General features: G+C 39.9%; 3 protein-coding genes across 8 annotated transcripts in view; all 3 read right to left on the bottom strand.

The window, feature by feature from the left end:
• Positions 1-10,010, bottom strand: part of ARNTL2 (aryl hydrocarbon receptor nuclear translocator like 2) — an 88,607-nt gene extending 78,597 nt beyond the window's left edge. Inside the window, exon 1 of the mRNA XM_003265634.4 lies at positions 9,816-10,010. Coding sequence (XP_003265682.1) covers positions 9,816-9,846 — 31 coding nt within the window. The 5' untranslated portion in view covers positions 9,847-10,010. The remainder of the gene's footprint in view (positions 1-9,815) is intronic.
• Positions 1-27,186, bottom strand: part of PPFIBP1 (PPFIA binding protein 1) — a 542,301-nt gene that overhangs the window by 352,416 nt on the left and 162,699 nt on the right. The gene's annotated exons all lie outside the window — the stretch shown is intronic.
• STK38L (serine/threonine kinase 38 like) overlaps positions 16,944-27,186 on the bottom strand; it is a 114,309-nt gene continuing 104,066 nt past the window's right edge. For all 6 annotated transcript variants that reach the window (XM_030804630.1, XM_003265632.2, XM_030804633.1 and 3 more), the window contains 5 exons: positions 25,578-25,695; positions 25,012-25,135; positions 23,604-23,699; positions 20,665-20,756; positions 16,944-20,571 (listed from right to left, as the gene is read on the bottom strand). In XM_030804630.1, the coding sequence (XP_030660490.1) occupies positions 20,444-20,571; positions 20,665-20,756; positions 23,604-23,699; positions 25,012-25,135; positions 25,578-25,695 (558 nt within the window). In that variant the 3' untranslated portion in view covers positions 16,944-20,443. The remainder of the gene's footprint in view (positions 20,572-20,664; positions 20,757-23,603; positions 23,700-25,011; positions 25,136-25,577; positions 25,696-27,186) is intronic.

Genomic DNA, 27,186 nt, shown 5'->3' on the forward strand with positions numbered 1-27,186 from the left:
AAAAGAAGAATGCAGGGTTTAACATTTTCAACATCAGCAGGTTTTTCCAAAGGCACAAAAACGTATTTAGATTTGGATGGTCTACACCGAGATCATTGTTATATACTGGAAAATACAGCTCAACAAAATATAATTCCTGCAGGTTATGAGCAAATAGTAGACACAATGTAGGCCACTGTCATGATTCATATTAGTCAGGCATGTTGGATATGCCAAATTCTACACAAAGACTACAAAAGATACATGATTCCCGACAACTCAAGTAGCCACAAGATGAGACACCTTCCGTTTAACTTTGGGGAAAAAATGCATCAGTGTTCATAAATATATCTGTATATCTTTTCACTGAATGGCAATTATTCTAGAAAAAAGGAAAGAGCCTTTTTTTAAAAAAGGAAGCAGGACACTGCAACAAGCAAATGTTAAAGTTTTACAAATACAGTATAGATGTTAAATACAGTGTTTAAACCGATATAGACTTTAAAAGCAATAAAACCCAAAGTGATATTTATGGCTTTAATACGATCTAGGCATAACATGCCCTACGAACAATGGTGATCATAATCTAAATTTGCTTCCATGTGCTTCCTAGAGAAATAGCTAAAGAAAATTATTTCTAAACCTTTTGCTAAATAATTTGCTTTGGATGCCTTCTAAACTTTGAGGTGTGAATTCAACATCCCTCTAAGATCAGGCTGTTTTGCTTATGACCACATACCCCAGAGGTAGCTATGATTATTGTTGAAAGGAAGTGATAAGCCAAAAGTGCTAGCATTTCAAGTTGAAAACTAAAGAAAAGGAGAATTGTCCTAAAGAAGCCACTAGCACCATGATGCATGGAAAATTGGACTTAGTCTCCCTCTTCTAGGTCAGAGTGGTTGCCTCGGTGACTTGTTATAGAAGAGATGGCCTACCTTCAATGCAATATTGTTTGCTTCCATGGTAGTGTAAGCACAGCCTATCTTTGGGTGCCATGTAACCTCAAAGAGAAAATTTAATTCTCCAACCAGGGAGCTGGTACGTGTTCAAGGAAAGAAGATAGAGCTGGAGACTGTGTTCATTGTTTCATCAAAACTCTTCTCTAGATCTTTAACAAAACAATTATTAGTCTTGATAATCTTCTATTCCTTTTAACATCTATTGATAATGCACTCTGTCAAGTATTCAATCAATTTCAATCCCATCTACTGTATGGATGGTATAGATTCAATCTACAGTTCAGATGTATACTGATCTATCTCTTAAAATCTGCACTTCTATAAAACACACTTATAGCTTAAGTACTCTACTGGCACAATAACATATTCTCCCTATATTCTCTGCTTCTAAATAAAAGAGATGATGTATTTTGATATATAGAGTTTCTGTTTACCAGTAACTTCTAAGCCAGAGTTCCTCTGCATTGTAACTGAATTAAAATAAGAACAACTGGCTGGGTGCAGTGGCTCATGCCTGTAATCCCAGTACTTTGGGAGGCCAAGGTGCGCAGATCACTTGAGGCTAGGAGTTCGAGACCAGCCTGACCATCATGATGAAACCACGTCTCTACTAAAAAAATACAAAATTAGCTGGCTGTGGTGGTGCACACCTGTGGTCCCAGATATTCAGGAGGCTGAGGCAGGAGAATTGCTTGAGCCCAGGAGGTGGAGGGTGCGGTGAGCCAAGATCACACCACTGCATTTTGGCCTGGGCGACAGAGTGAGATTCTGTCTCAAAAATAAAAAAAAACAAATAAAAACAAAACAAACAAAACATCTCCTGATGTCACCACACTTAGCTGTTTCCATGAGTGCTCTTTTCATATTAGGGGTATGTTCTGACACAGGGGACTGGATTTCTTATTGTTTAAAAACCTTCATTAAGTGTTTGTATTGGAAGTCAAGGCTGAGGGTCTTCAGCTTTGTCCCATGGAACTGCACAGGAAAAGTCTGTTTAAGTGCTCCAGGTTCTTTTCTGCAAGCATATCTGGAGCACACACCCACATCAAGGGCACAGAGTGATGGGGATGGTAGAACAACATAGGTCATTATGCTGAATAAATGTGGAAAGTGCAGATACCTGCTTCCCAATAGGCTGTCACAGAAATAAATGAAATAGTACTTATGCTTTTCAGAAGAATGTGAAGTATATTTAAAGAGATAAGTAGCTGCCCTAACCAAATCCAGCAGCACGTCAAAAAGCTTATCCACCATGATCAAATAGGCTTTATCTGTGGGGAGCAAGTTTGGTTCAACATACGCAAATCAATAAATATGATTCATTGTATAAAAAGAACTAGAGACGAAAACCACGTGATTATCTCAACAGATGCAGAAAAGGGTTTTGATAAAATTCAACACCTTTTGATGTTAAAAACCCTCAACAAAATAGGTATTAAAGGAACATACCTCAAAATAATAAGAGCCATCTACAACAAACCCACAGCCAACATCATACCATCATACTGAATGAGCAAAAGCTGGCAGCATTCCCCTTGAAAACTGGCACAAGACAAGGATGTCCTCTCTTACCACTCCTATTCAACATAGCATTAGAAGTCCTCGCCAGAGCAGTCAAGGGGAAGAAATAAGGGCATTCAAGTAAGAAGAAAGAAAGTCAAACTATCCCTTTTTGCAGATGACATGATTCTATATCTAGAAAACCCTATAGTCTTAGGCCAAAAGCACCTTAAGCTGATACATAATTTCAGCAAAGTCTCAGGATACAAAATCAATGTGCAAAAATCACTAGCATTCCGATACACAAAAAACAGTCAAGCTGAGAGCCAAATCAGGAATGCGGTCCCATTCATAACCACCACAAAAAGAATAAAATACATAGGAATACAGTTAACAGGGAGGGAAAAGATCTCCACAATGAGAATGACAAAACACTGCTCAAAGAAATCAGAGATGACACAAGCAAATGGAAAAACATTCCATGCTCATGGATAGGAAGAATCAATACTGTTAAGATGGACTATATATTACCCAAAGCAGTTTATAGTTTCAATACTATTCCTATCAAACTACCAATGACATTCTTCACGGAATCAGAAGAAACTATTTTAAAATGCATATGGAACCAAAAAAAAGCCTGAATAGCCAAGGCAATCCTAAGCAAAAAGAACAAAGCTGGAAGTATCACCATTGCCTAACTTCAAACTATACTACAAAGCAACAGTAACCTAAAAGCATGGGAGGGGTACAAAAACAGACACATAGACTATTGGAACAGAATAGAGAGCTCAGAAATAAGGCCACACACCGACAACCATGTGATCTTTGACAAAGCTGACAAAAACAAGCAACCAGGAAAGGACTCCCTATTCAATAAATGGTGCTGGGATAACTGGCTAGCCATACGCAAAAGACTGAAACTGAACCCCTTCCTTACGCCATATACAAAAGCCAACTCGAGATGGATTAAAGACTTAAATGTAAAATCCAAAACCATAAAAACCCAAAAGACAGCCTAGGAAATACCATTCCGGACATAGGAACAGGCAAAGATTTCATTATGCAAGACACCAAAAGCAATTGTGCCAAAAGCAAAAATTGACAAATGGGGTCTAATTAAACCAAAGAGCTTCTGCACAGCAAAGGAAACTATCAACAGAGTGAACAGACAACCTACAGAATGGGAGAAAATTTTTTGCAAATTATGCATCTGACAAAGATCTAATATCCAGCATCTACCAGAAACTTAAATTTACAAGGAAAAAACAAACAACTCCATTAAAACATGGGCAAAGGACATGAAAAGACACTTTTCAAAAGACATACATGCGGCCAACAAGCATATTAAAAAAAAAGCTCAACATCACTGATTATTAGAGAAGTGCAAATCAAAACCACAATCAGATTACCACCTCATATCAGTCAGAATGGCTATTATGGCGGCATGCACCTGTAGCTCCAGCTGCCGGGGAGGCTGAGGCAGGAGAATGGCGTGAACCCGGGAGGCAGAGCTTGCAGTGACCTGAGATCGCGCCACTGCACTCCAGCCTGGGTGACACAGTGCGTCTCAAAAAAAAAAAAAAAAAAAGGTCAAAAAGTAACAGATACTGGTGAGACCGCAGAGAAAAGAGAATGCTAATACACTGTTGGTGGGAGTGTAAATTAGTTCAACCATTGTGGAAAGCAGTGTGGCGATTCCTCAAAGAGCTAAAAATAGAACTACTATTCAATTCAGCAGTCCGATTACTGTGTATATATCCAAAGGAATATAAATTGTTCTATTATAAAGATGCATGCATATTTCATTGCAGCACTATTCACAACAGCAAAGACATGGAATCAACCTAGCTTCCCGTAAACGGTAGACTAGAAAAAGAAAATGTGGTAAATATACACCATGGAATATTATGCAGCCATAAAAAAGAATGAGATCATGTCCTTTGCAGGAACATCGATGGAACTGGAGGCCATTATCCTTAGCAAACTAACACAGGACCAGAAAACCAAACACCACATTTCTCACTTATAAGTGGGAGCTAAATGATGAGAACACATGGACATACAGAGGAAACCAACACACACTGAGGCCTATCGGAAGGTGGAAGATTGGAGGAGGGAGAGGATCAGAAAAAATAACTAATGGGTACTAGGCTTAATACTTGGATGATGAAATAACCTGTACAACAAGCCCCAGTGACACGAGTTTACCCATATAACAAACCTACACATGTACCCTTGAACTTAAAAGTTAAAAAACAACAAGATAGTAGTAGTTCCCTTTTCAGGAAAGAAAAGAGGATGCAGGAGAGAAGGGGCCCAGATAACCTGGAGTGAAGACTAAGACCTAAGAGTCAACCATCTGGCAGGAACCAGGAATCGGTGAGCTTTCCGGCTTTCTTACTGATCAGAAATATGCCATAATTTGCCTTTCAAGGTGATTTAAAAGTTCTGTTGCCTGTCAGGAACCAAAAAGAAGATGCATGTATCTTTCCTTTTGTAGAGTAGGAAAATCACCTACGTGTAAGACAGGCTGCCTGTGTTCACTGTCCACGCCTCATCACAGACCTCGGAGGGGAAGCCCAAAAGAAAATGATGAAACTTTTCGGTGGGCCAGTTCTTTCTTTTTCAGTTTTCCTATCCAAAGCCAAAGGATACTAACATCAGTTCTTCTATGCATGTCACTGGTGATTTTCCATTTCCATGCCTACTCTGTTCCCTGAAGACCCCCTCCCAAACCTTTTTTTTTTTTTTGGCTGCCTCTCCAAGAGTTGTCTTTTCCATCGATACTAAAATTAGCCCGTTCTCTGAAAGCCTTCTGTGGTTCCCTCTTTCATGAACTAGATATAATTTCTCCCAACTGTGGGGAAGGAGGCTAACTCCTAACAGTTAGCCCATATATTGTACCATGTTCCTACCTTATATTACAAATATTTTGGCTGCATTTCTCACCCAGTCTAATACATTTTGTAAGCTCTTTAACCCCTTCTCCTGCTTTATCCACTTCTGCTTCTGTTTGCCTAGTAAATAGTGCGAATTTAATGGGTCCTTTAAGAATGAACTAACCCTTTCCACACCTTAAGCAAACTATTCTTCATTCAAAATCTGCAAGCCTTTATTAAGCACTTAATAGGTGCAAGAAATCGGAGATTATAAAGCTGAGTAAGAACCAATTCTGGCCTCCTGGGAATGTGCAACTTAAGGGTGGAGCTAAGAAACCAAATAACTTGTGGCAAACAGCCACAAGTGTTATCACAGGCACACGAAAAAACTACAGTGTGAAAATAGGAGGAGGAATAATTTCAATTTGGGTGACAAGGAGGTTCTGGGAATGTTGCATGAGGAAAAGGGGAAAATCATTTGTTGAAGGTCAGAGTTCATTAAACAGTTTGTAATCATTATCTCATTTAATTCCCAAAACAACCTTCCAAGTTAGGTATTTTTACCCCTATTTTACAGATAAGGAAATTGGGGCTCAGAGAAGTTTTAAAATTTGACCAAGTTTACACAGCTGACAAGTCATGAAACCAGAAATCACAAGCCCAGTGGCCTCGTTCCAAAGCTTATACTGATTTCCCCACACCAGTTCTCCTCCCCGTTCCAAAGCTTATACTGATTCCCACACCAGTTCTCCTCCTCCACACATACAAAAAAAGTGACATGTGCACTCAGCCTTCAAGCTTGATTGGTTAAGATTCTCCAGGCCCATCTAGAGGGAGGGCAGGGGTATTCTAGGAACAGCCAACAGCCTGAGGAAAGGCCTGGAGGTGGGAAAGTGTACATTATGTTGGGGAAAGGCAGGTCCCTTCACATAACTGAGTATAGGACATACCAGAGGGGCAAAGGTGGAGGCACTTTGGTCAAGAAGAGCAGTAGATGATTCTCTACTTTCCCTGTGATATGCTTGAAAAATATGATAAAGTATATTTCTAATCTACTTAAAAATGTATGAAATGTTGTAAGTAAAACATTTTGAATGTCTTGGAAGTTATTGTTTTATCACAATAGTCTTAACCTTCAATTCTAAATATCCTTTAATGCAAAGCATAGAGTGGAAGAATGATTCTCTTTACACTTCCTTTTCCTTTAGACTTCTTTGTTTTTAATCTCGCTGTAATGGTACCATCTAGAGATTTAAACCATAAGATTAAAGACTAGAGAAATGAAATACAAATAATTTAGCTACATAAATGTCAAATTTCCTATCATGCCAACCATTTAAGTATTTTCAGGTGAGAATGTTAACACTGTATAACTGAACTGATTTTAAGAAGTTTAAAAGAAGTTTAAAATACTTTTTTTTTTTTTTTTTTGAGACAGTCTCACTCTGTCACCCAGGCTGGAGTGCAGCAGCACGATCATGACTCATCACAACCTCTGCCTCCCAGGTTCAAGTGATTCTCCCACCTCAGCCTCCTGAGTAGCTGGGACTACAGGCGCCCACCACCACGCCGGATTAATTTTTGTATTTTTAGTAGAGACGGGGTTTCACCGTGGTCTCGATCTCCTGACCTCGTGATCCGCCCGCCTCGGCCTCCCAAAGTGCTGGGATTACAAGCGTGAGCCACCGCGCCCGGCTCCCTATATATTTTAAACGTTAGTTTTTGTTTTTCCTGAAGTCAAACTTTGATGGAGTGGCAGTCCCTCCCCTCCTCCCCTTCTCCTTCCTTCACTCTCTCCTTCCTCCTCCTTTCCCCTCTCCTCCTCTCTTTACTTCACACCTCCCCTCTTTCCTTCTCCCTCCTCTCACTCTTTCTCTTTCCTTCACACCTCTCCTCTTTCCTTCTCCCTCCTCTCACTCTTTCTCTCTTTCCTTCTCTATTTTCCTCCCCCTTAAATATGTGAAAAGTAATTAGCCCATCCTGGTTTATCTTGAGTAATGCATTTCTGGCTGAAATTTTGCCCAAGGATCCATGCCAGGAACAGGGGCTTATACAAAATTGATTGGGACATGACGTTTGATTTCTGACTCACAAAATGAATTTAAACCACTGTAATTACAGAACTACACGTAAAAGAATCGGATCTTACACTGTCGCAGGTGAAAACATGAGCTGGTAAAAAAACAGAAGGTGAGAAAGCTGCCCCACAGAGGCCTCGACCCCAGACCATCTCTGGCAGTCAGTCTTGGAAATGTGCTGCTCCCCAGGACTGCCCTCTTCCTAACTCCAAGGATTCTGGAATCATTTATTAGGAGGACACCCAGTCACTTGGCAGCATGCTCAATTTCGGTGTTTACCATCTAAAACTGATGGGGTGGGGAAACCCATAGTTTGGCTTACACTGTTAAAAAAACAAAAAAAACCCTTAGGGCTAGTTTTGTAGATGGCCACCAATTGGCCCAGAGGCCTGTTTTTGTTTTCCCTCTGGGAGTAGGGAGAAATAGTAAAAATATATATACATTTTTTCCTCCCAGAGCTTTCCGTTGAGAGTTTTTTTTACCACTCTTTAGATAAGCAGGTGTCTGGAAGTGAGCACACTTGCTCATTAGCACCACCAAGTCAGATGGGAAAGAAAAGAAAGCAGTATGGGCGACAGCCATGGATTTCAACTCTAGTTCTGTCATGTCCTGGCTGTATAACTGTGAGCCAGCCTCGGTTCTCTCATCTGTGAAATGGAGATAACACCTACCTCACAAGGCTGTTGTGAGACTAACAGAAGCACCCCTGTGAAATGTCTGTGACATCTTAGGTACTCATACCTGCAGGCTCTCCCAGCCCCCACAGAAACACTGCTACCCTTAACTAGGAAAATTTAATTTTTATTATTCCCAGCTTTACATTTGGTATGCAAAGAGCAATAAACTATTAATATAAAACAGTCAGGTAAACAGCATTAAACTTTATCTAAAAGCTTGTCGTAAGTTCGTAAGACTTATCTGGGGAATTAGTAGGTGCATTTTCACTTTCTTTCAGTTTGGCCAATTTTAACTCACAAGGGACAACACTTTCTTAATGGACGAGACAGGACTCACCAATTTCACAAAGCAAATTGGAGTTGTAAATTAATAACTACATTAAGCTAATGTTTTATGAAGCACTTACTATTTCCTAAGTATTGGGCTAAGCATTTTATTTGCACTCATATCTCGTTTATTCCTAACAATCCAATAAGGCAGACTGCATAGTTATCTCCATGTTACAGATGGGGGAACTTAGACTAAGAGATTTCAAATAACCTGGGTGACACAGACAGTAAAGGGCAGAGCTCAGTCACCAGACGGAGCAGAAAGGGTGTCACAGCTTATAAACACCACATGTGCCATCTTCTATTTTTCAACAAAGGGTTTACCTAAGACTACGAATATTCAAATGATCGAATTTCCGAAATCGCCCCATGATGTAAATTCCCACAATTATATTAGAATTTCGAAAGCCACCTCCTCTCATTGCCTTGTTTCAGAGAAGAATCTAAAACTCTATCACCTTATTCCAAAAGGAAAGGGGAGACTTAACTGCTTCCCTGAACTTCTCTGCCAGTCTTCCTTTAGTTATTTCTGTTTTCCTGCCTCTCATTTGTCTTAAACAACAGCTATTTTGTATTCATTCCGTAATTGTGAGCAGTGGTCCCAAAGGCCCCGTTGTAAGGAACTACATAATACTGCCAGTGAATACTAGCGAGAAGGAAAAAGCACCGCAAACTTCCAACTCCATTCACAAAAATACCTCAGAAATACATAATCGAACAAGCTAACTCCACTGACGGCTTTCCTGAAGCTGCAGTGGTGAAAGACACGAGCCGCCTGTCGCTTACGGAGGGCTGTCGCGGAGCGGGCTGCGGTCCCGGAGTGTGGCCCCGCGTCCACGCGCACCTGCCCACCTGCGCGCTCCACCGCGGGGCAGCGGTTCAAGCCGGGAAGCCGCGAGTATTATCAGCTCAGAGGGGAGGGGTTCGCAGGGCCCGGGCTCCGTCCACGGCTGCTGACAATTGGTTTACACAAAAGAAAGAAGAAATATAGGAAGTCCCCGCAGCAGTGCATGGCATGCCGACGCCGAGGCGGGCGCCTAGCGGTGGGTGGAGGCGGATGCTCCCAGCGCCGGGTGCAAGGTCCCCCGCTGGCTCCCTTTAGCCAATGCGCCCGGCCCGGGACCAAGACATGGCGTCCTGCGCGCCGGCGGCGACCCCAGCTCCCCTCCCCACGTCCAGCTCCCCTCCCCACGTCCCGCTCCCCGGGAGGACGCGCCGGACGCCGCGCCGCACCTGTGCCCCACGGGGCGGCCTTGTCCCAGCGCCCCTCGGAGGCGATGCCCGGCGAGAGGGGACAGGCGCGAGCGCTTCCCTCGGGGCAGCGGGGGCAGACCTGGCGTCGCGGGGACTCCCCCAGGGCGTCAGACGCCGCGCGCCCACCTGGGGCCGCCGCCTAGCCACCGGCAACCTCACCTCCCGCCGCAGCCTCCTCTTCCGCCGCCATCGCAGGAGCCACTTGGTCGGCTCCGCAGCCCCGCGGCTGGCAGCATGGAGGAGCCCCGGGCCCGCCCTGCCCCGGCCCAGGCGGCGGCTCTGGAGCGGGGAAGCGGGGACTGGCGGGCCCTGGCGGGTGCCGCGGCGGCCGCCACCGCAGCCCGTAGGCGCGCAGCGGACGCCGCCCCGCAGCCCCGCCGGCCGCAGCTACTGAGCATGCGGACTGGAGCCAGCCGCCCGCTGCTCTGGGCGCCGCGGGGCTCCCCGGCGGGAAGGAGACCCGGGCCAAGGGCGGAGTCGCTGCGGACACCGCCCCGCCGAGCCCTCCCGCGAGCCGCAAAGCACTAAAAGGCCAGTTGAGTCCTAGCAACCACCCTATTGAAAACAGGCTTCCATGCTCATAGTAAGCTTTGTCCCAGCATTCCGAAGATTGCGGTTGTAGACCCTCGGGGCAAAGGTAAAGGGTGAATGAAGATAATTGCACGGTGGGTTAGCGGAGGGCACAGGGCTTGGGTTGGGGAGGAGGGTGCTGGACGAGAGACTCTGCTCTTTTCTGCTTGAGGAAGGGCTTAGCTGCAGAGAGGAGAGTGTAAATGACAGAGACAGGGTTCCAAGGAAGCCGTTTTGCCTCCTGGAACGGTTAGGTAAATCCAGAAACAAGATCGGACAGCTCTACATCCTATGGCCACGTGTCTAGAATACAATGGTTTGCTGCCCTCCCACGGGTCCCTAGGCCCATTCCTTGGTAATCTAGTAGAAGGAAGTAAAGGAAAGGCACAGTAGAGAAGACACCAAATCAAACTTTGCAACCAGCCTAAAGGTAATAATTTTCCTACAAGGACTCAATTCCAGCGTCTTAACCAGCACCTTATGTGTCCTCAGGGCAGTACTTAGGGCCATTGTGAGAGTCTCGGCAGGGGGTTTGGAAGTGTGTTCCCAAGCAGAAGTGGGCATGACAGGAGAAAACTGTTGCAGGCTTAAGCAGGGGACTAGGACTTTATGCAGCTAGAGGTAAGGGAGACGTAGCGAAAACTGTGCTGTCCTCAAAACACACCAAGATACATCCCTAATCAAAACCGGTCTTGAAACGTCTCATTCCTAGCTTTGACTTGGAACTCCACCCCAAATTCTACCAACACCAACTTCTCCTGGCAGCTAGAAACAGTAATTCTGTACAGGGCTCCCCGAATGTGATCAAACCTTGGCTTTCCAGACAAGTGTACGCTATTTTGAGGTGGTTTACCAAGGGGTAACAGATAGAATCAATTAGACCTGGGCTTTAAGATCTTGGTTAAAATGTAAATACTATTCTATACATGGCCTTGCTTACAATGCATTTTCCCCCTTATCGGCTCAGTGAGCCTGACAACCTTTTTCTTAATTCCTGTCTTAGTAGAGAAACAGAAGTTCAGAGATGATGAGTATTTTGGCCAGGATCACTCAGCTAGTAGATAGTAGAAGCAAGACCATAAAAGTTAGGTCTCCTTCTTAGGAGTTCCTATTGTGGTGTCCAGTAAGCTTGCCTGTGAATCACTGCAGTCCCCGTTTCTTAGAAACGATGATTCACTTCCACCAAAGCCTGAAAGCAAGAGAAGGGGAATCCAGGATCTCAAATACGAAAGCAGGAAGGGTAATAATGCAAAACAAAGCCGACCTACAGGATTCCATGGGGCACAACCCTTTCATTGCTTAATAGGTATTCCCCTTACTACTCAGGTTTAAAGCCTGCTTGCTCTCTTTTTTTCTTTGTGCTCTGGAACTTTACTTTCTGAGACATGATTTTTTGTTTTTTAAAGAGTAGCTATATAACCCATAGGATAAGGCAGAGAGACATACAATGTCTTGCCGGATGGATAGGAAGGTAATCTCGCATTTCCAATGAGTGGTTTTCTCATATTTTCAACTTGGAAAAAAAATGTGAGAAAGGTGATTGGATGATGATTTGTATAACAGAATGCAAGAGAATTTGCATAATAGAATGCACACAGCTGTTTCTGGTCAGCATGGTTCCCCTGCCAAAAGCCCTGGAGCCGCCTTGCTCTCCAGGAATCATTGCTTACCTTTCACTTAATTTGTTCATTAATTTTCTTTCATTGCTAAATACTCAGGCAAGAACAATTATTTTAAAGGTAGAACAAATTTTTCTTTGTCCATCTGGAATTAGGAACCACGGCCTCACAAGCTGTAAACTCCTGTCCTTTTAACCTTCTGCTGGGATTGTAACAATGTAACTTAGATTAGAGAGGAGTCTCTAAAGCCACTTAGATATTGCATTTGGTCCAAGAACAACAACAAAAAAAAAAGAAAAAAGAAAAACGAAAGAACCCAAACCCAAAACAACAAAAAACCACACCTGCTTCAGAGTGTAATTAAATTGAAGATACTATTTCCAATGATGCATAACAACAAATAACACAGAAGCCAGGAAGGGGAGAGAAGAGGGGGTGGAAAACAATAAGGGGGAAAAGAAGGCTAAACATATATTACCATTGAACTGTACACTTAAAATGGTAAAGATGGTAAATTTAAAAAAAAATTACATAGGCCGGGCATGGTGGCTCACGCCTGTAATCTCAGCACTTTGGGAGGCCACAGCAGGCAGATCACGAGGTCAGGATATGGAGACCATCCTGGCTAACACAGTGAAACCCCGTCTCTACTAAATATACAAAAAATTAGCCGGGTGTGGTGGCGGGCACCTGTAATCCCAGCTACTCGGGAGGCTGAGGCAGGAGAATTGCTTGAACCCAGGAGGGGGAAGGTTGCAGTGAGCTGAGATCACGCCACTGCACTCCAGCCTGGGTGACAGAGCAAGACTCCATCTCAAAATAAATAAATAAATAAATAAATAAATAGCAACTACCCATTATTGATTTCCTAAGTGACTGGGGAAGACAAATTATTAATGTTTAAAACTACTTTATCTTCCTACCCTGCCCCCAGCATCCAGTGGAGGGTGAATCCTGGGGAAGATGCTTGGATTTGCTGGGCAGATTGATGAGTGCAGTTTGGAGAAACAAGTAGGCCCACACTCTCCCATATGTTTAGAGAGAGGAGGGGATCTATGGTGGGCTTCTGGTATAGGAAAGATCAGCTTGAGCGTGGCCTAAGGGAAGGAAAAGCAGAGAGGTAATTGGAGGACAGAGCATTCCTGAGACGGGGGAGTGGTAAAGGAGGTGATGGCAGCTGCCATAAGGAGAGGAAATTTGCTATATTTTTTTAATTTTTTTTTTTTTTTTTTTTTTTACACAGAGTCTCGCTCTATCACCCAGGCTGGAGTGTAGTGTGATTTTGGCTCACTGCAACCTCTGCCTCCCTGGGTTCAAGCGATTCTCATGCCTCAGCCTCCTGAGTAGCTGGGACTACAGGCATGCGCCACCACACACAGCTAATTTTTTGTATTTTTAGTAGAGACGGAGTTTCGCAATGTTGGTCAGGCTGGTCTCGAACTCATGACCTCATGTGATCCGCCTGCCTTAGCCTCCCAAAGTGCTGGGATTACAGGCGTGAGCCACTGCACCCGGCCAGGAAATGTGAGATATCTTAAAGCGGTATTTAGGGAACTTCATTGTGTAATGCAAACCCTCTTACATTACCTCCCTGGAAAATAACAACTTCAGCAAAAGCTGCATTCCTTTTCTCAATGCTTTTGGAGTCGTATTTATGTTTTTATTAAAAGTGAAAACATTTTGAGATTGGCCTTAGGTGGAAAGCAGGGCCACCCACAAAAATAGTCATTTAATTAACTTGTTCACAAGTATTTATTGAGCGCCTGCTGTGTGCCAGGCACTGTTGTAAGCACTGACTTCTGTATTTTACCTACTGTGCATCGGTTACTTTATATATATATATTCTCACAAAAACCAATGAGCAGGTATTAGTTTCTTTTTCTGTTAGATCAGTGGTTCCCAAAATTCAATGTACATGAGAATGTGCACAATTTTAGACCCACCCCAAGACTGATTGAGTAGGTTTGGGGTGAATCACAGTAAGTCCTTATTTCAAATGTGCTCCCTAGCTGATTTTGAAAGTTGCTCTGAGTACTCTACTCTAGGAAATACTGCTTTAACTTGTCAAAAATCAATTTTCTTAAGCCTGGGTTGTTGTAGTATGGTATGTACACCGGGGAAGCAGTGGGGAGAGAAGCAGTATTTCTTAGAGGACAAGAATAGCAATATACTAAAATTCTGAGCAAACTGCAAGGAAGGACAAAACTTAGGACAAGAATGAGGGAATAGTTGTGCACACATCTACTTTTATGTGGAGTTGCTTACATTTTCCCCTTAGGGATTATGTGTTTGTGTGTGTGTATAAGCATCAATGACTCAACTAATGTTTACTTTTACAGTTTTTAAACACTCTTAAAGCAGTTATGGTATCCCAAGTCTTCCTCAGTCCTCTCGGTATTATATAGAATTGTACAAGATGGTTCTCCAAGTTCTGTTCCTGATTTTTTTACCCAAGACGACAAAAAGGCTGGATGCAGTGGCTCACACCTGTAATCCCAGCACTTTGGGAGGCCAAGCGAGCACATCACTGAGGTCAGGAGTTTGAGACCAGCCTGGCCAACATGGTGAAGCCCCGTCTCTACTAAAGATACAAAAATTAGCCAGGCACGGTGGCAGGCACCTAATCGCAGCTGCTCGGGAGGCCAAGGCAGAATTGCTTGAACCTGGGAGGTGGAGGTAGCAGTGAGCCGAGACCACGCCATTGCACTCCAGCCTGGGCGACAGAGCGAGACTCTGTCTCAAAAAAAAAAAGTAAAAAAGATGTTAGGCTGAGTATTGACAGTTTACCTTTCCTACCATGAGTTTCTCCCTTTGGAAGAGACTTACAAGTCTTCTTGTGTTTAGGAATTTGATCATGAATGTTAAGAGGTAAAGTAATTCAGATAACTTGATGGTAGTTAGCAATCTCACCTGAGAAATGTTTAATTTTCATTAGTCAGAAATCATCTTCCCAATTTTGACAAAGCAATTGAGCTAATAGTAATTAGACCACCCCACCCTTGGCTGGATCTTGGGAGGAAATAAGTTGATCAGGGTCCCTATTTCTGATACGAGCTCTAGAGGAGATGGACCAATAGATTATCTACTCTGATGAATAGGATCTGGGAGGAATGGAAAAAGCACTAAAAAGACCGAGGCCTGATTGTATGATGTCCGTCCTCCTGTATGATGTCCAGAGACCCAATCCTGTTCTGTGAAAAACGTTAATGGACCAACCTTCAGTTCCAATGTAGGCAGCAGATCCAACACCACAATCTAGGTGTAGTGATTTCAGGTAAGAATCATTCCAATAAATCTGTGTGGCATCATCTTGATTACCTTGTAGTTTGTCGAAAGCACCCTAATTGGGTTCTGGTATCATGTGGCCATGTTCTTTAGGTTAGTCTCATCCCAGTAGAAGGGACGTGAAGCTTGATTAGTTTTAAATCAATTGCCCATCGGGTACTGGTTTAGGACTATATGGATGGCACGGTCATGGACCATAAGATGTGAGGGTTACTTTGCTTAGAATGCTTCTGGAAAAGATTTTCCTTGCTTTTAAAAAGTGGAGATGCAAGGCCGGGCACAGTGGCTCACGCCTATAATCCCAGTATTTTGGGAGGCCGAGGTGGGCACATCACCTGAGGTCAGGAGTTCAAGACCATCCTGGCCAACATGGTGAAACCCTGTCTCTACTAAAAAAAAAAAAAATTAAAAAAATAAAATTAGCTGGGAGTGATGGCACACACCTGTAGTCCCAGCTACTTGGGAGGCTGAGGCAGGAGATCGCTTGAACCCAGGAGGCGAAGTTTGCAGTGAGCCGAGATCGCACCATTGCACTCCGGCCTGGGCAGCAGAGTGAGACTCTGTTTTTGTTTTGTTTTTTTAAGAAAAAAAAAAAAAGTGGAAATGCAGAAGTATTTCTCTTTTTAAGGCCTTACATGTTGTGTGAGGATTTGATGCTTAGAGTCTCTGTAGTCATCTAGCTTCTCTGAGAAACAAGACCAAGGACAAAGCCAACACCCTTGTCATGACAAAGTAGAGAAATGGAAAACGGGGTCTTGCTATGGTTGCCCAGGCTGGCCTCAAGGGATCCTCCTACCTCAGCCTCCTGAGTAGCTGCGACTACAGGTGCATTCCACTGCTCTTGGATTCCTTGATGTTTCTGAGATGCTAAAATGACTACTCTGGAAGCTATCTTGTGTCTTATTGTTACATAAGCTACTCACTTTCCTTATCATTGAAGCCATTTTTACTTATGTTTTCTATCACTTGTGGTCAAAAGTATGCAAAGTAATAACTATGGCCATATCACTCCATGTATACTCCTGAGATCCTAGAAGCAGATGAGTTAATTTGTCAATGAAGTTTACTCTATGATTTGGAGGAGTAGGGAACACTGGACTTGGGTTCAAGGGCCATTTATTACTTGTGTTTTAGGCAAGTCACAATCACTCAGCCTCATGTTCATCTATAAAATGATGGTAATTATGTAATTACAGAGTAGTTGTAAAAAACAAGTAAGTGAAGGCATTTTGTGTACAAATATAAGTTCTTTGTATCACCAGATGTTTTTGAAAGATGAATTTAGAGTCTCCAAGTTTGCTGTAATGCCCACATTTTAACATTCAGTGTTTTCAGTGTTGTGTCTTACAGTGGCATTATTGAGATGATGTATGTCAGGGAACAGCTGGAAAACAATGAGGCTGAATGGGATTCCCACGGGCTCCCTCGAGGCTCAGTGAAAAAGTCATGATGATTGTCAGTGTCTTCCACAGAACAGGAGGTAGTGGTACATGGGCCACATATTCCTATGCTATTTTGAGGCATTTTCAATTTAGTGCTTGCTAATTGGTTTTGACCAAGTTGGGTAGTTGTATATAAGCTATGCATCCAATAAGTACCTAAAAGTATAGCACAGTTTGTGTAGCCTGTATGTTTTTAGCTACAGATTTGAATGGAGATTTTAAATATAAACTTCAAATATTTTGTTCTTGATGTGATTTTCAAGTGTAAAAGTTAGTCAGTAGTTTACATTAACTAAATAGTCTTTCTTGAGTTTTGGGTAACACCTATCTCAAAACTCAAAAATAAAACCAAAAAACCTCATCAACAGAAATTTTGTAAACATAGTTTTTATTCTTATCTTACCTTCAATGAAATTTTGTCCTCATGCCACCAAAACATTTTTGAAACTCAGTAACTGAACACCAAATTCAGTAGCCTCATGATTACTTTTCTAGACAATTGCTGAATTATATTGCTTTAAAAAAATAGCTCAGATATATTTTTATTACTTTATTCCTTTTTAAAGCAGCAATATCCCCTCACAGTTTTTTCATAAAAATCTAAAATATCTCTAGTAGTCCCAAGTGTCTCATATTTATATTTGTTCTAAGCATTTGTTTCATTAAGATTTTTCAGAAATAAGTGCACTTCTAAAGAGAAAGTAAATTTAAATAAACACAACAGGAAAATAATCATGGTTGTAGCAATACAGTTATTTTGAATGTTCTGAATTTTAACAATTCAAAGGAGAATATATTTGGTAGCCAGGGATCTCCACGGACTAAATTCTCAATTCATGTATTTGTAGATCAGCTAAAGACAGATAGCTGCTGCTCCTGTCAGTAAAGACTGACTGACCGATTGTCTAAGGTTTTATACAATAAAACACCAAAAATAAATGTACTTAAAATATTTTAGAGATTTACATAAAAATATGCAGGTGTTTAAAAAACAGAAAAAGTATAGAAATAAATGAAACCCTATCTTAGGCCTTACCAACCAAAGAACATTTTTAATACTCCACACTTATTTTCCATTCATTAACTAGCTTATTAAATCAGCTATATATTGTATTCAGAAGTGGCTGGTTTATAAGCAATTCCTTATTTTCAGACAGCACAATGCTTCAATACATTTAAAGATTTAAAGCTATGTTAGTAATAAATGCATAAAAGAAAAATAACATAACTTGCTTTAATACAAAGGTTTTTAATAAAAAAGTCAAAGTCTACATTAAATCAGGAAATTGATAAATCTGAATTATACAAGCTTTCTATATACTTAGAAAAACCAAAAACACACAATTTATAATAAAACTCTTTTAATTCAAAATAGAGTCTAATTTAAAGAAAATGTCATTATGCCCAGTTGACTAGAGTTTTGTCATTTAAATTAAATTATTCACCTGAAATACGGGAAATGTATAATAGAGAAAATTCAATCTCAAGGGTACTTTGCAAATTATCTAGTTAATTTGCATCATGAATCAAATTCTTAGCTTCCAAAGGGCAGACACAGTCTTTAATTGCTTTTAGATAGGCACTTAAGAAATGCTTTTGATGAGGAGAAAACCCCAAAGATTGTGAATCACTCTATTAACTCCAGGGAAGAATGAGACTCTCAACAAAGTAGCTTTCCAGAACTACCCTTCCAGTGCCAAGAAAGTAAAACTATTTGCAAGCTCTTTCTGGTAATAAGAATGAGGGAACTCAAAACAAAAAATGCTCTATTATGCAATTAAAAAGTAAACTTAGGTAAATCAGTTTCTTTTTATCAATCTCTGTCAATTTGAATTAATGGTATTTTTCAATACCATTTCAAGTATAGTTACCATACTAGAACTAGACAATGTTGCAATTATTTCATATCTTACCTATTCATTATCACACTAGCAAAACAGTCCTTTTTAAAAAAAGGAGAGCAATGTGGGGTGAGAAAATCTCATAAACCTCAGCAGAAGTTAATATTATGTTAATTAAAGGCAGTTATAATTAGAAAAATTAGAGTTAGTCAAATTGAGAAATCCCCAGAGTTTTTAATAGCTCTCTTTCCTGAATACTCAAAAAATCCAGACTAGAAAAATGGAAGTGAACTGTTAGATACACACCTAAGTACTCAACAAATATTTAAAAAGAAACAAACCAAAAATGGGGGAGTTGGGGGAAGCAGGACGGCCTCATGAACACGCTGTGGAGCTACCTAGCAGCAACACTGACAAAAGCTTTTGTAGATCTGCACAATGCTCCTGTGCAATTCTCCCCATTAGGAAGACATTCCTACAAATAATTCATCACTCTAGATTTTGATCATAGATCATTTATAATGGTTATCATGGTTGTATCTTTAAAAAATTTCATCCATTAACAGTTAAGACAAACATTAGGCCATTCTTTGCTAGTATATTATTCCTCAACTATTGCTAATGAAACCAAAACCTCAGAGAGTTCTTTGAATTAGAATTAAAATATTAAGCTAGAAAAGATTATTTAATTCTTAGGGAGATATCCAAAGAATTTGATGTTGATATTATCTCCCCTATCCTCTCATCACAACCCCCTGGCCTGCATTTACTTCCTTAATTCCATCTATATTCACCACAGTGATGTAGCTAAAAACACGAACAATATTGCCCTTTAATAAGCTGACCTCTATCACAGATCTGTCAGGTCTGAATACAGCACGCCCACAGGAAAGGAAAATTCTACTCAGTTGTGAACATCCACTCTGTTCAAGATCTTTGGTACATTTGGAGCATAAGAAAATAATGGCACAATAATACAAGTACTATCAAAGGAAAAATTTTCATCAAAAGAAATAAAAGTTAACCAGCCATGATATGTAACAACTTTCTAGAAAACCAAAGTAAATAGCTTTTTGTTCTCTATAAGTCCATTTACATGATAGAAGTTTGACATTTAAAAAAATAGTTTAATAAAAATACACTAATTCTACAAGCAGCCTTCATGGTCATTTCTTAAATTCAACTCACCATAATCAAATTAAAATAATGCCATGTCCTCTTGTTAAAAAAAGAAGTCCTCTTGTCACAAGAAAATCAACTTTACATGTTATATAATACAGTACATCTCCCTATGAGTATACAGACTATGTATATAAAGGTCATCAGTATTTCTGAATGCAACGCAAATATATTAGTGGAGTGCTTGAGTGAAGGTGTTAAACTTTCTCTTCCTTATTATAAACTTGTCACTCCTTACTGTGAAGTTTGTGTAATAACTTGATGATAAATTCTATTTTGTAAAGAACCAGTGAAATTTCTTTTTAGATCTCTTAAAACCATTACAGAAATTGTCTTCATATATATTCTACAGATGTCCAAACCAATAGGGCAATGTTCTAACACCAACTAAGGAAGATGGCTTTTACTGATTATCTAGACCCAGAAGATTTGCAGTAAAACATCAATACTGCAGTGTTACCTACAGGTTAGCCTATGTTGCTTTAAATGATATGTGTTTCTCCTGAATTGATTAGAGGTGTTACAGTTCAAAGCCACAGCACACACAGGCAGAATGGACCTTAATACGCATGTAGGCAGTGCAGTTAGAAAGGGATGTCTGTTCCTTTTATTCCAGTACCTTCGTATAATAAAGTTAACAAAAATAATAAAATATTAAACAAAAGAGCCAGCTGGCACTGCCAACCAATTCCTATAGTAGTCTTAGAAATCCTAATCCTGTAGAATTTCCTCTTGTAGTCAATAAGCACCACCGTCTTCAGGAGTATTTCAGTGTATTGTTATCTACGCCAAGCAAGCCTGGTGATGCAGCTACCTGAGTTCTCTTGGTTATGTGTGAATGTTATCTTCATTCATAATTTCCCAGCTTTCATGTAGGTGGGGATAGAGCCACGTTGAGTCAACCCTTCAAACCTTTTATAGGTATAATTGAGAAAAACCCAGTCTTTGGATTTGTAGTCTGGTTCTGTGGTATTTGGCACTGGAAAGAGAAAAATTAAAGGAATTTCATTAGTGAAATGCCATCATCTTCAAAGACTTTTAATAGGGTTAGTTACATTATAGATTGTCTTACCTGGTTGTAAAATATCAGATTCAGGGAAGTCATCAAAATTTGAAGTATCATCAATGCTTTTGATTTCTATAGGGATTGCTGCTGGCCTTTCCCTATAAAAAGGTATTAAGTAGGCATGGTAACTTTTCTTGAACTCTCAATTTCCAACAAATAATTCTACTCGTAAATTCTGCATACTATTCTACAGATACTAGAAAATCCAAGGAAATTTATTGTGCATTTGAGAATAGTTAAAGGGAGTTCAAAATAGTTGAGTATAATTTTTTTATTAAAATGTTTTCGTTTACTTAGAATTTAAAATATTTTTGTAATTTGGGGGGTTATGTGGTAGGTATATATATTTATAGGGTCCATGAGAGGTTTTAATACTGGCATGAAATGGGTAATAAGCACATCATGCAGAATGGGGTGTCCATCCCCTCAAGCATTTATCCTTTGAGTTACAAACAATCCAATTACATTCTAAGTTATTTTAAAATGTACAATTAAGTTATTATTGACTATAGTCACCTTCTTGTGCTATCAAGTAATAGGTCTTATTCATTCTATTTTTTTTGTACCCCTTAAGCATCTCCACCTACTTGCCATTTTTGTATCTCTGTACCAAGGCTTTCTCATACTATTTTCTTTTAAGTGGAAAAACGAGCTAATGAAAAGTAAAAGAAGAGGTTTTATTTAAAAGATTGTACAGTTGTATAAAGTATTTGAGATATTATGAGGACAGGATCCTTCTTAATTGATTTAGGAATAGAATTCTACTAGTAGACAATCCGTAAATTAAAAGTCATTTGGGAAAATAAGGGGCACATAGGTGAAGGGACTATATATTTGTGATGAAATCTGCATGCGAAAACTTCTGTCATACAAATTTTAAGAGAATCAAAGATACTCAGTTAAAAAGAAACCAGTCATGAAAATGCCTTCTTATCATGCTAAAAAGTTTAACTATAGAAATGGTTAAAAGAAGCTATCAGTTTTTATTGCTTCTGTTTTTTCAGCAAATATTTATTGGATTTATTAGGTGCTAAGTTTACCAAATTATGTAAAACCATATATATTTTTTACCAGAATTATTCCAACTCATTTATACTTAGTATACTACTTTAGTAAACCTAGTTTAGAGGAAAGAACCCTGGAGGGCTGAGAGCTAACCTTCCTTGTTATTAACTAGCAGTATGACCTTAGGCAGCCAAGTCCCTGCTCCATGACTGTTCCCTCATTATAAAACCAAGAGAACTGGCAGTCTCTAAGCATCCTTCCCACTGTAAAAGGGGGGGTATTCTAGTTCTATTCAATTAAGTTATGTGTGTATAGTATTATACAGCATAGTAGTTAAGAGTTAGGCCTCCACGGAGCTTGCAGTGAGCCAAGATTGCGCCACTGCACTCCAGCCTGGGCGACAGAGCGAGACTCCGTCTCAAAAAAAAAAAAAAAAAAAAAAGAGTTAGGCCTCCACCAGGAGAATGGTGTGAACCCGGGAGGCGGAGCTTGCAGTGAGCCGAGATCGCGCCACTGCACTCCAGCCTGGGCGACAGAGCGAGACTCCATCTCAAAAAAAAAAAAAAAAAATTACTAGCTGCAGCACTGTAGACACATTACTTAACTTCTCTGTGCCTTAGTTTCCTCACTTGTAAGACAGGGATAATAACAGTTCCTATTTTATAGAGCTTATATGAGGATAAGATGAGAAATGCAAGTAAAGTACTTAAAACAGTGCTGGACACAATAAATGATTTTTAAAAATTAGCTATTATTACAATAGGCAGAGTGGGCTAGGCGCCTGTAATCCCAGCACTTTGGGAGGCCGAGGCAGGTGGATTGCTTGGGCTCAGGAGTTCAAGACCAGCCTGGGCAATTGGGCAACATGGTGAAACCCCATCTCTACAAAAAACAAAAAAAAAACAAAAAAAAAAACCACCAACAAAATTAGCTGGGCGTGGTGGCACAGGCCTACCTATAGTTCCAGCTACTTGGGGGGATGAGGTAGGGGGATCATTTGAGGCCGGGAGGTCGAGGCTGTGGTGAGCCATGATTGTGCCACAGCACTCCAGCCTGGGCGACAGAGTGAGACCCTGTCTCAAAAAAATAAGTAATAAGAATACACAGAGTGCCTAGCACACAGCAGGTTCCCCAGTGAAGAGCTGTACCAAGGAAATGACACATAAGCTATCTTGGAAGATGCAAAGGAGCCAGCTAGGCAGGGTAGGGGTAGAGGCAGCAGGGAGAGGGCATTTCAGTCAGGATGGATAGCAAATGGCAAAACTTAGAGGTGGGAAGAGGAGTAGGAGAGGCCATCCAAGATGAACTTCTGCAGATGAGGCAAGCGCCATATCTTGCAGTCCTAAGAAAGCAGTTAAGGCTTCTTAACTGTATTCCAAGTGCAAAAGGATGCAGGAAAGTGGCGTGGCCAGATTTATGCTTCTAAACTGTTGCTGTGTGGAGAACAGATCAGAACTACTGACGGTAGTTTGGCCATAAACTGAAAAAAGCCAATGCTCACAATTAACAACTGTAAGCAAATTCTTAAAAGTTACTTGTATTATTTAATGCCCAACCAATGTTTAAAGAGGGACTGTACCTTATTATAAATTAATTAAGGAGACAGTATGTGGTATATTACAGCAAGGACAAAAATGAGGGGTCACTGTGTGAAATGTAAATACATGTTTCATGTGCTAACAGCCTTCACTGTGAATATGAATATAAGAATTTAAACAGGTGCCCAATGTTCTTCCCTGAAAGTGGATGTTAGCCTAAAATGAGTCATCTAGCTGTAGCCACGATAGTCCCACTCATTTACATAATCCAGAAAACACTGCACTTAATGACATTATATGTTACTTTTGTATTTAATCTAGCAGAATCAGAGGTAAATTAATTGCCAACTCTAGAAATTTGTTTTTACTCAGACCTTTCCCATTCAAAGCCTAGGAACATACCTTATGTGCTCCCAGTCGACACCTTCAAAAAAGGGATGACCTTTTATTTCTTCTACTCCACTATTTCCAATTCTGTTTTCAGAATCAATACAAAATCTACAACGTGGAAACAGAGAAATTATCATACACAAGTTACATCTAAAGTATTCTAGCTGCATTACTTCAAATATTTCTTTTTTAAAGCAATATGTTTTTCTTTTATTGATGTTAACTATGTTTATTGTAGGAAATGTGGAAGAAAATAAAAATCATCTGTAAGTGCATTGTTTAGAGATAACTACTGTAAATATTCTAATCTAATCTTTTACAATATTAAAAATACTGTGTGGCTACCATAGTTACTATGTTAGGTCTGCTTTTTTTCACTTGATATACTGAGAAAATTTGCCAAAGTCATTAAATATTTTTCAATAAATTTGTTTTTGTTTTTTTGTTTTTGAGACGGAGTCTCGCTCTGTCGCCCAGGCTAGAGTGCAGTGGCGCGATCTCAGCTCACTGCAAGCTCCACCTCCCGGGTTCATGTCATTCTCCTGCCTCAGCCTCCCGAGTAGCTGGGACTACAGGCGCCCGCCACCTTGCCTGGCTAATTTTTTGTATTTTTAATAGAGACGGCGTTTCACCATGTGAGCCAGGATGGTCTCAATTTCCTGACCTCGTGATCTGCCCTCTGCGGCCTCCCAAAGTGCTGGGATTCCAGGTGTGAGCCATTGCACCCGGCCAATAAATTTGTTTTCTACAATTTACATATAGAAGTATTATAGACAGTCTACTATTGAGCCAGTCCACTACTGTTGAACATTTATTAGTTTTCAATTTTCACTATTAAATACCATGAAAAACATATTGTACCTAAATCTTTATACGTATCTGATTATCTACATAAGCAAAATCCCTAGAAGTAGAACTTCTGGGTCAAAGGTCATATATAGTTTAGGGATTTTAAAAAAATAATATGCTGCCAACTGGCTATTCCCACAAGTTGTCCCAATTTATATTCCTTCCAGCCATTCACAGCAGTACCAAAACACTTCATATTAGTTGAGGAACACATGGAATTTTTTGCTTAGAAGATTTTACATATACACTTTTCATGACAGGAATCTGCTATTAACATTTTCCTTTTTCTCTTTAATGGAATCAGGTCATTGCATTCTAACAGAAGTGACCTTTTGCTTTTATATATATCAGTAACTGAAGCAATACAAGACCTCCTCCCTCTTTTTAATTCCTACATTTTTTTCTGCATACTTCCTTTTAAGAGTTTACATTTTTATTAACACCTTTATTGATCTCTTTGACTGTATACATCAGTGGTATCCCCTCTTCCCCCACAAAAGTGAAATGAGTCTTTTAGGTTCTTAGGAAGTTTTAAGACACTATGAACTCCTCTAGGAATTTAATCACCAACCTGAGAATTAAGTCCTTGGCTTTCTCAGATATAGGTACCTCTGGAGGAAATACCAGAGTTTCTTTCCAGTTCATCACTTTTCTGTATGTTTCTTGAGGTGTTTCAGAGCAGAAAGGTGGATATCCTATGTATCAAATAAATCAAAAATGTTTCATCAGCTTTGTGATCAGTGAAGTTCATACCCACGAAACATGTGCTACAAGAAACCAAACAACCCTGAGTGCTCTATTTAACAGTCAAAAATGCCACCATTCATCAATTTACAATCACATTGCTAATAAAGTCAATAAAATAAAGGATTGAAAGCACTGCCTCCCCTTTTACCTGAAAAGCTATGTAGATAACCACTTTTATACGTGGGAGTTTGGGTTAAATACCCACCTTCCTGAAACAGGATCCGTGGAGAGCTCACTGGTATTGATCAGTATGTATTTAACATTGGGGGAACGTCAGAATTAAGTTTAAAAGACTTCAAATATTTTAGTCAATGATATCTGTAATATGTTCAAACAATGGCACTCAAGGAAATGTCTATATTTTGTACATAAATGAATGATAAAACATACCTATTAGCATTTCATACATAATCACTCCCAAAGACCACCAGTCACACAATTTGTTGTAACCAGTCTGCATGAATACTTCTGGAGCAATGTAATCTGGTGTCCCAACTGTGGAATATGCCTACAAAGGAGCAACTTGTCAAACCAGCATTCTTAACATTTAAAAAATATCTATCTGAGGATGGCTTACTACTGGAAAAAGCAATATATAGAGGAGTTAAATTTTCACTTATATTTATTTTGCATGTTTATCATGTGCAAGGCTTAGTGGTAGGTAGTGAGTGAGATAATATGTTAGAGACTACTATTTTTCAGTCTATTTACTTTCCTGAGGGAATGCTGAATTCGTTTTCCTTTCATCACTTAGTTGAACAAATATTTATAGAGTGTCCATATGTGCCAGGCATTTTATAAGAATATATCATTTCTGCCCCCACAAGAAGCTCAGTTAAGTTATTTATATATATAGCCTTCAGTCTATTTCAAAAAGAATGAAAAAGTTGAACCTAGAAGACCTGACTTCCCACTCACTACTAATGTGTTCTTGGGCAAATTATTCAATTTCTCTGAGGCTCAGCTTCTGCTTACATAAAACTGAAATAATAATACCTGCCCTAATAGAGTTGATATGAAGATGAAACAATAAACAACATGTGTTTTGTAAACTACAAACTACAAAAATAAGCATGAGGTATTTTCATTATAAATGTAATTCCAGGGTACTGCTTATCTATTAAGAAGCTATGTAGTTTTTAATTCTTAATTCATATAAAATCTTACAAAACTGATTTCTACAAGGCAGTAATTCTCAACTAGGGGTAGTACTCTTGGGGCCATGGCAAAATGTATGACCACAGATTTTGTAATCTCAGTGACATAACTGGCATTTACAGGGCAGGGGATCCAGGTGCTAAAGAAATTTCCTGCCCCAAACACTGAGTCCTCTCTACTTCTTCCTTGGGAAATACTCAATCTAAGGCTTGACAACTACTGGCCATGAGAATAATAAAACACACACCTGAGTAATCACCTATGAATATTTTGTAAATAGGGGGGTACAGAATTCCCCCACCATAATTTTAAGCAGTATTGTTTTTCCCCTTTAAAAATAGGGAATATTGCAATTATTCTCAATTGCAAAACCTGATCTAAAATGGACACATTTTAAAAGTAGAACAGTTTTTCTCCTTAATGTGTAACTCAATACATTTAAAAATACTGAAATGTTTTTACAAGCACAAGAAGTTTGCAGTTATTTAGGTTAATGAGATAATAAGCTCAATAATGCAAAGGTCATTTTATTTGGCTTTAGAGGGTATTAGCCTATTATTTTTCAGTCTATTTACTTTCCTGAGGGAATGCTGAATTAGTTTTCATCATTTGGTTGAACAAGTATTTATAGAGTGTCCACATGTGCCAGGCATTTTATAAGAAATGAGAAAAACAAAATCCTAAGGCACATTCTTAACCTGTAGATCGTTCATGGACCATGTTAAGAGGACAAAGGGAAAGAAGAGAAAGGGGAAGCAATTCTTCTATTTGCTCAGTTATAGAAAGGAAATAGTATGGGGTTAAAAATAATGTAATTCTATATTAAAGGAGTAATTAAATT

Source organism: Nomascus leucogenys, chromosome 23 (assembly GCF_006542625.1).
Source record: "Nomascus leucogenys isolate Asia chromosome 23, Asia_NLE_v1, whole genome shotgun sequence".
Lineage (NCBI taxonomy): Eukaryota > Metazoa > Chordata > Mammalia > Primates > Hylobatidae > Nomascus > Nomascus leucogenys.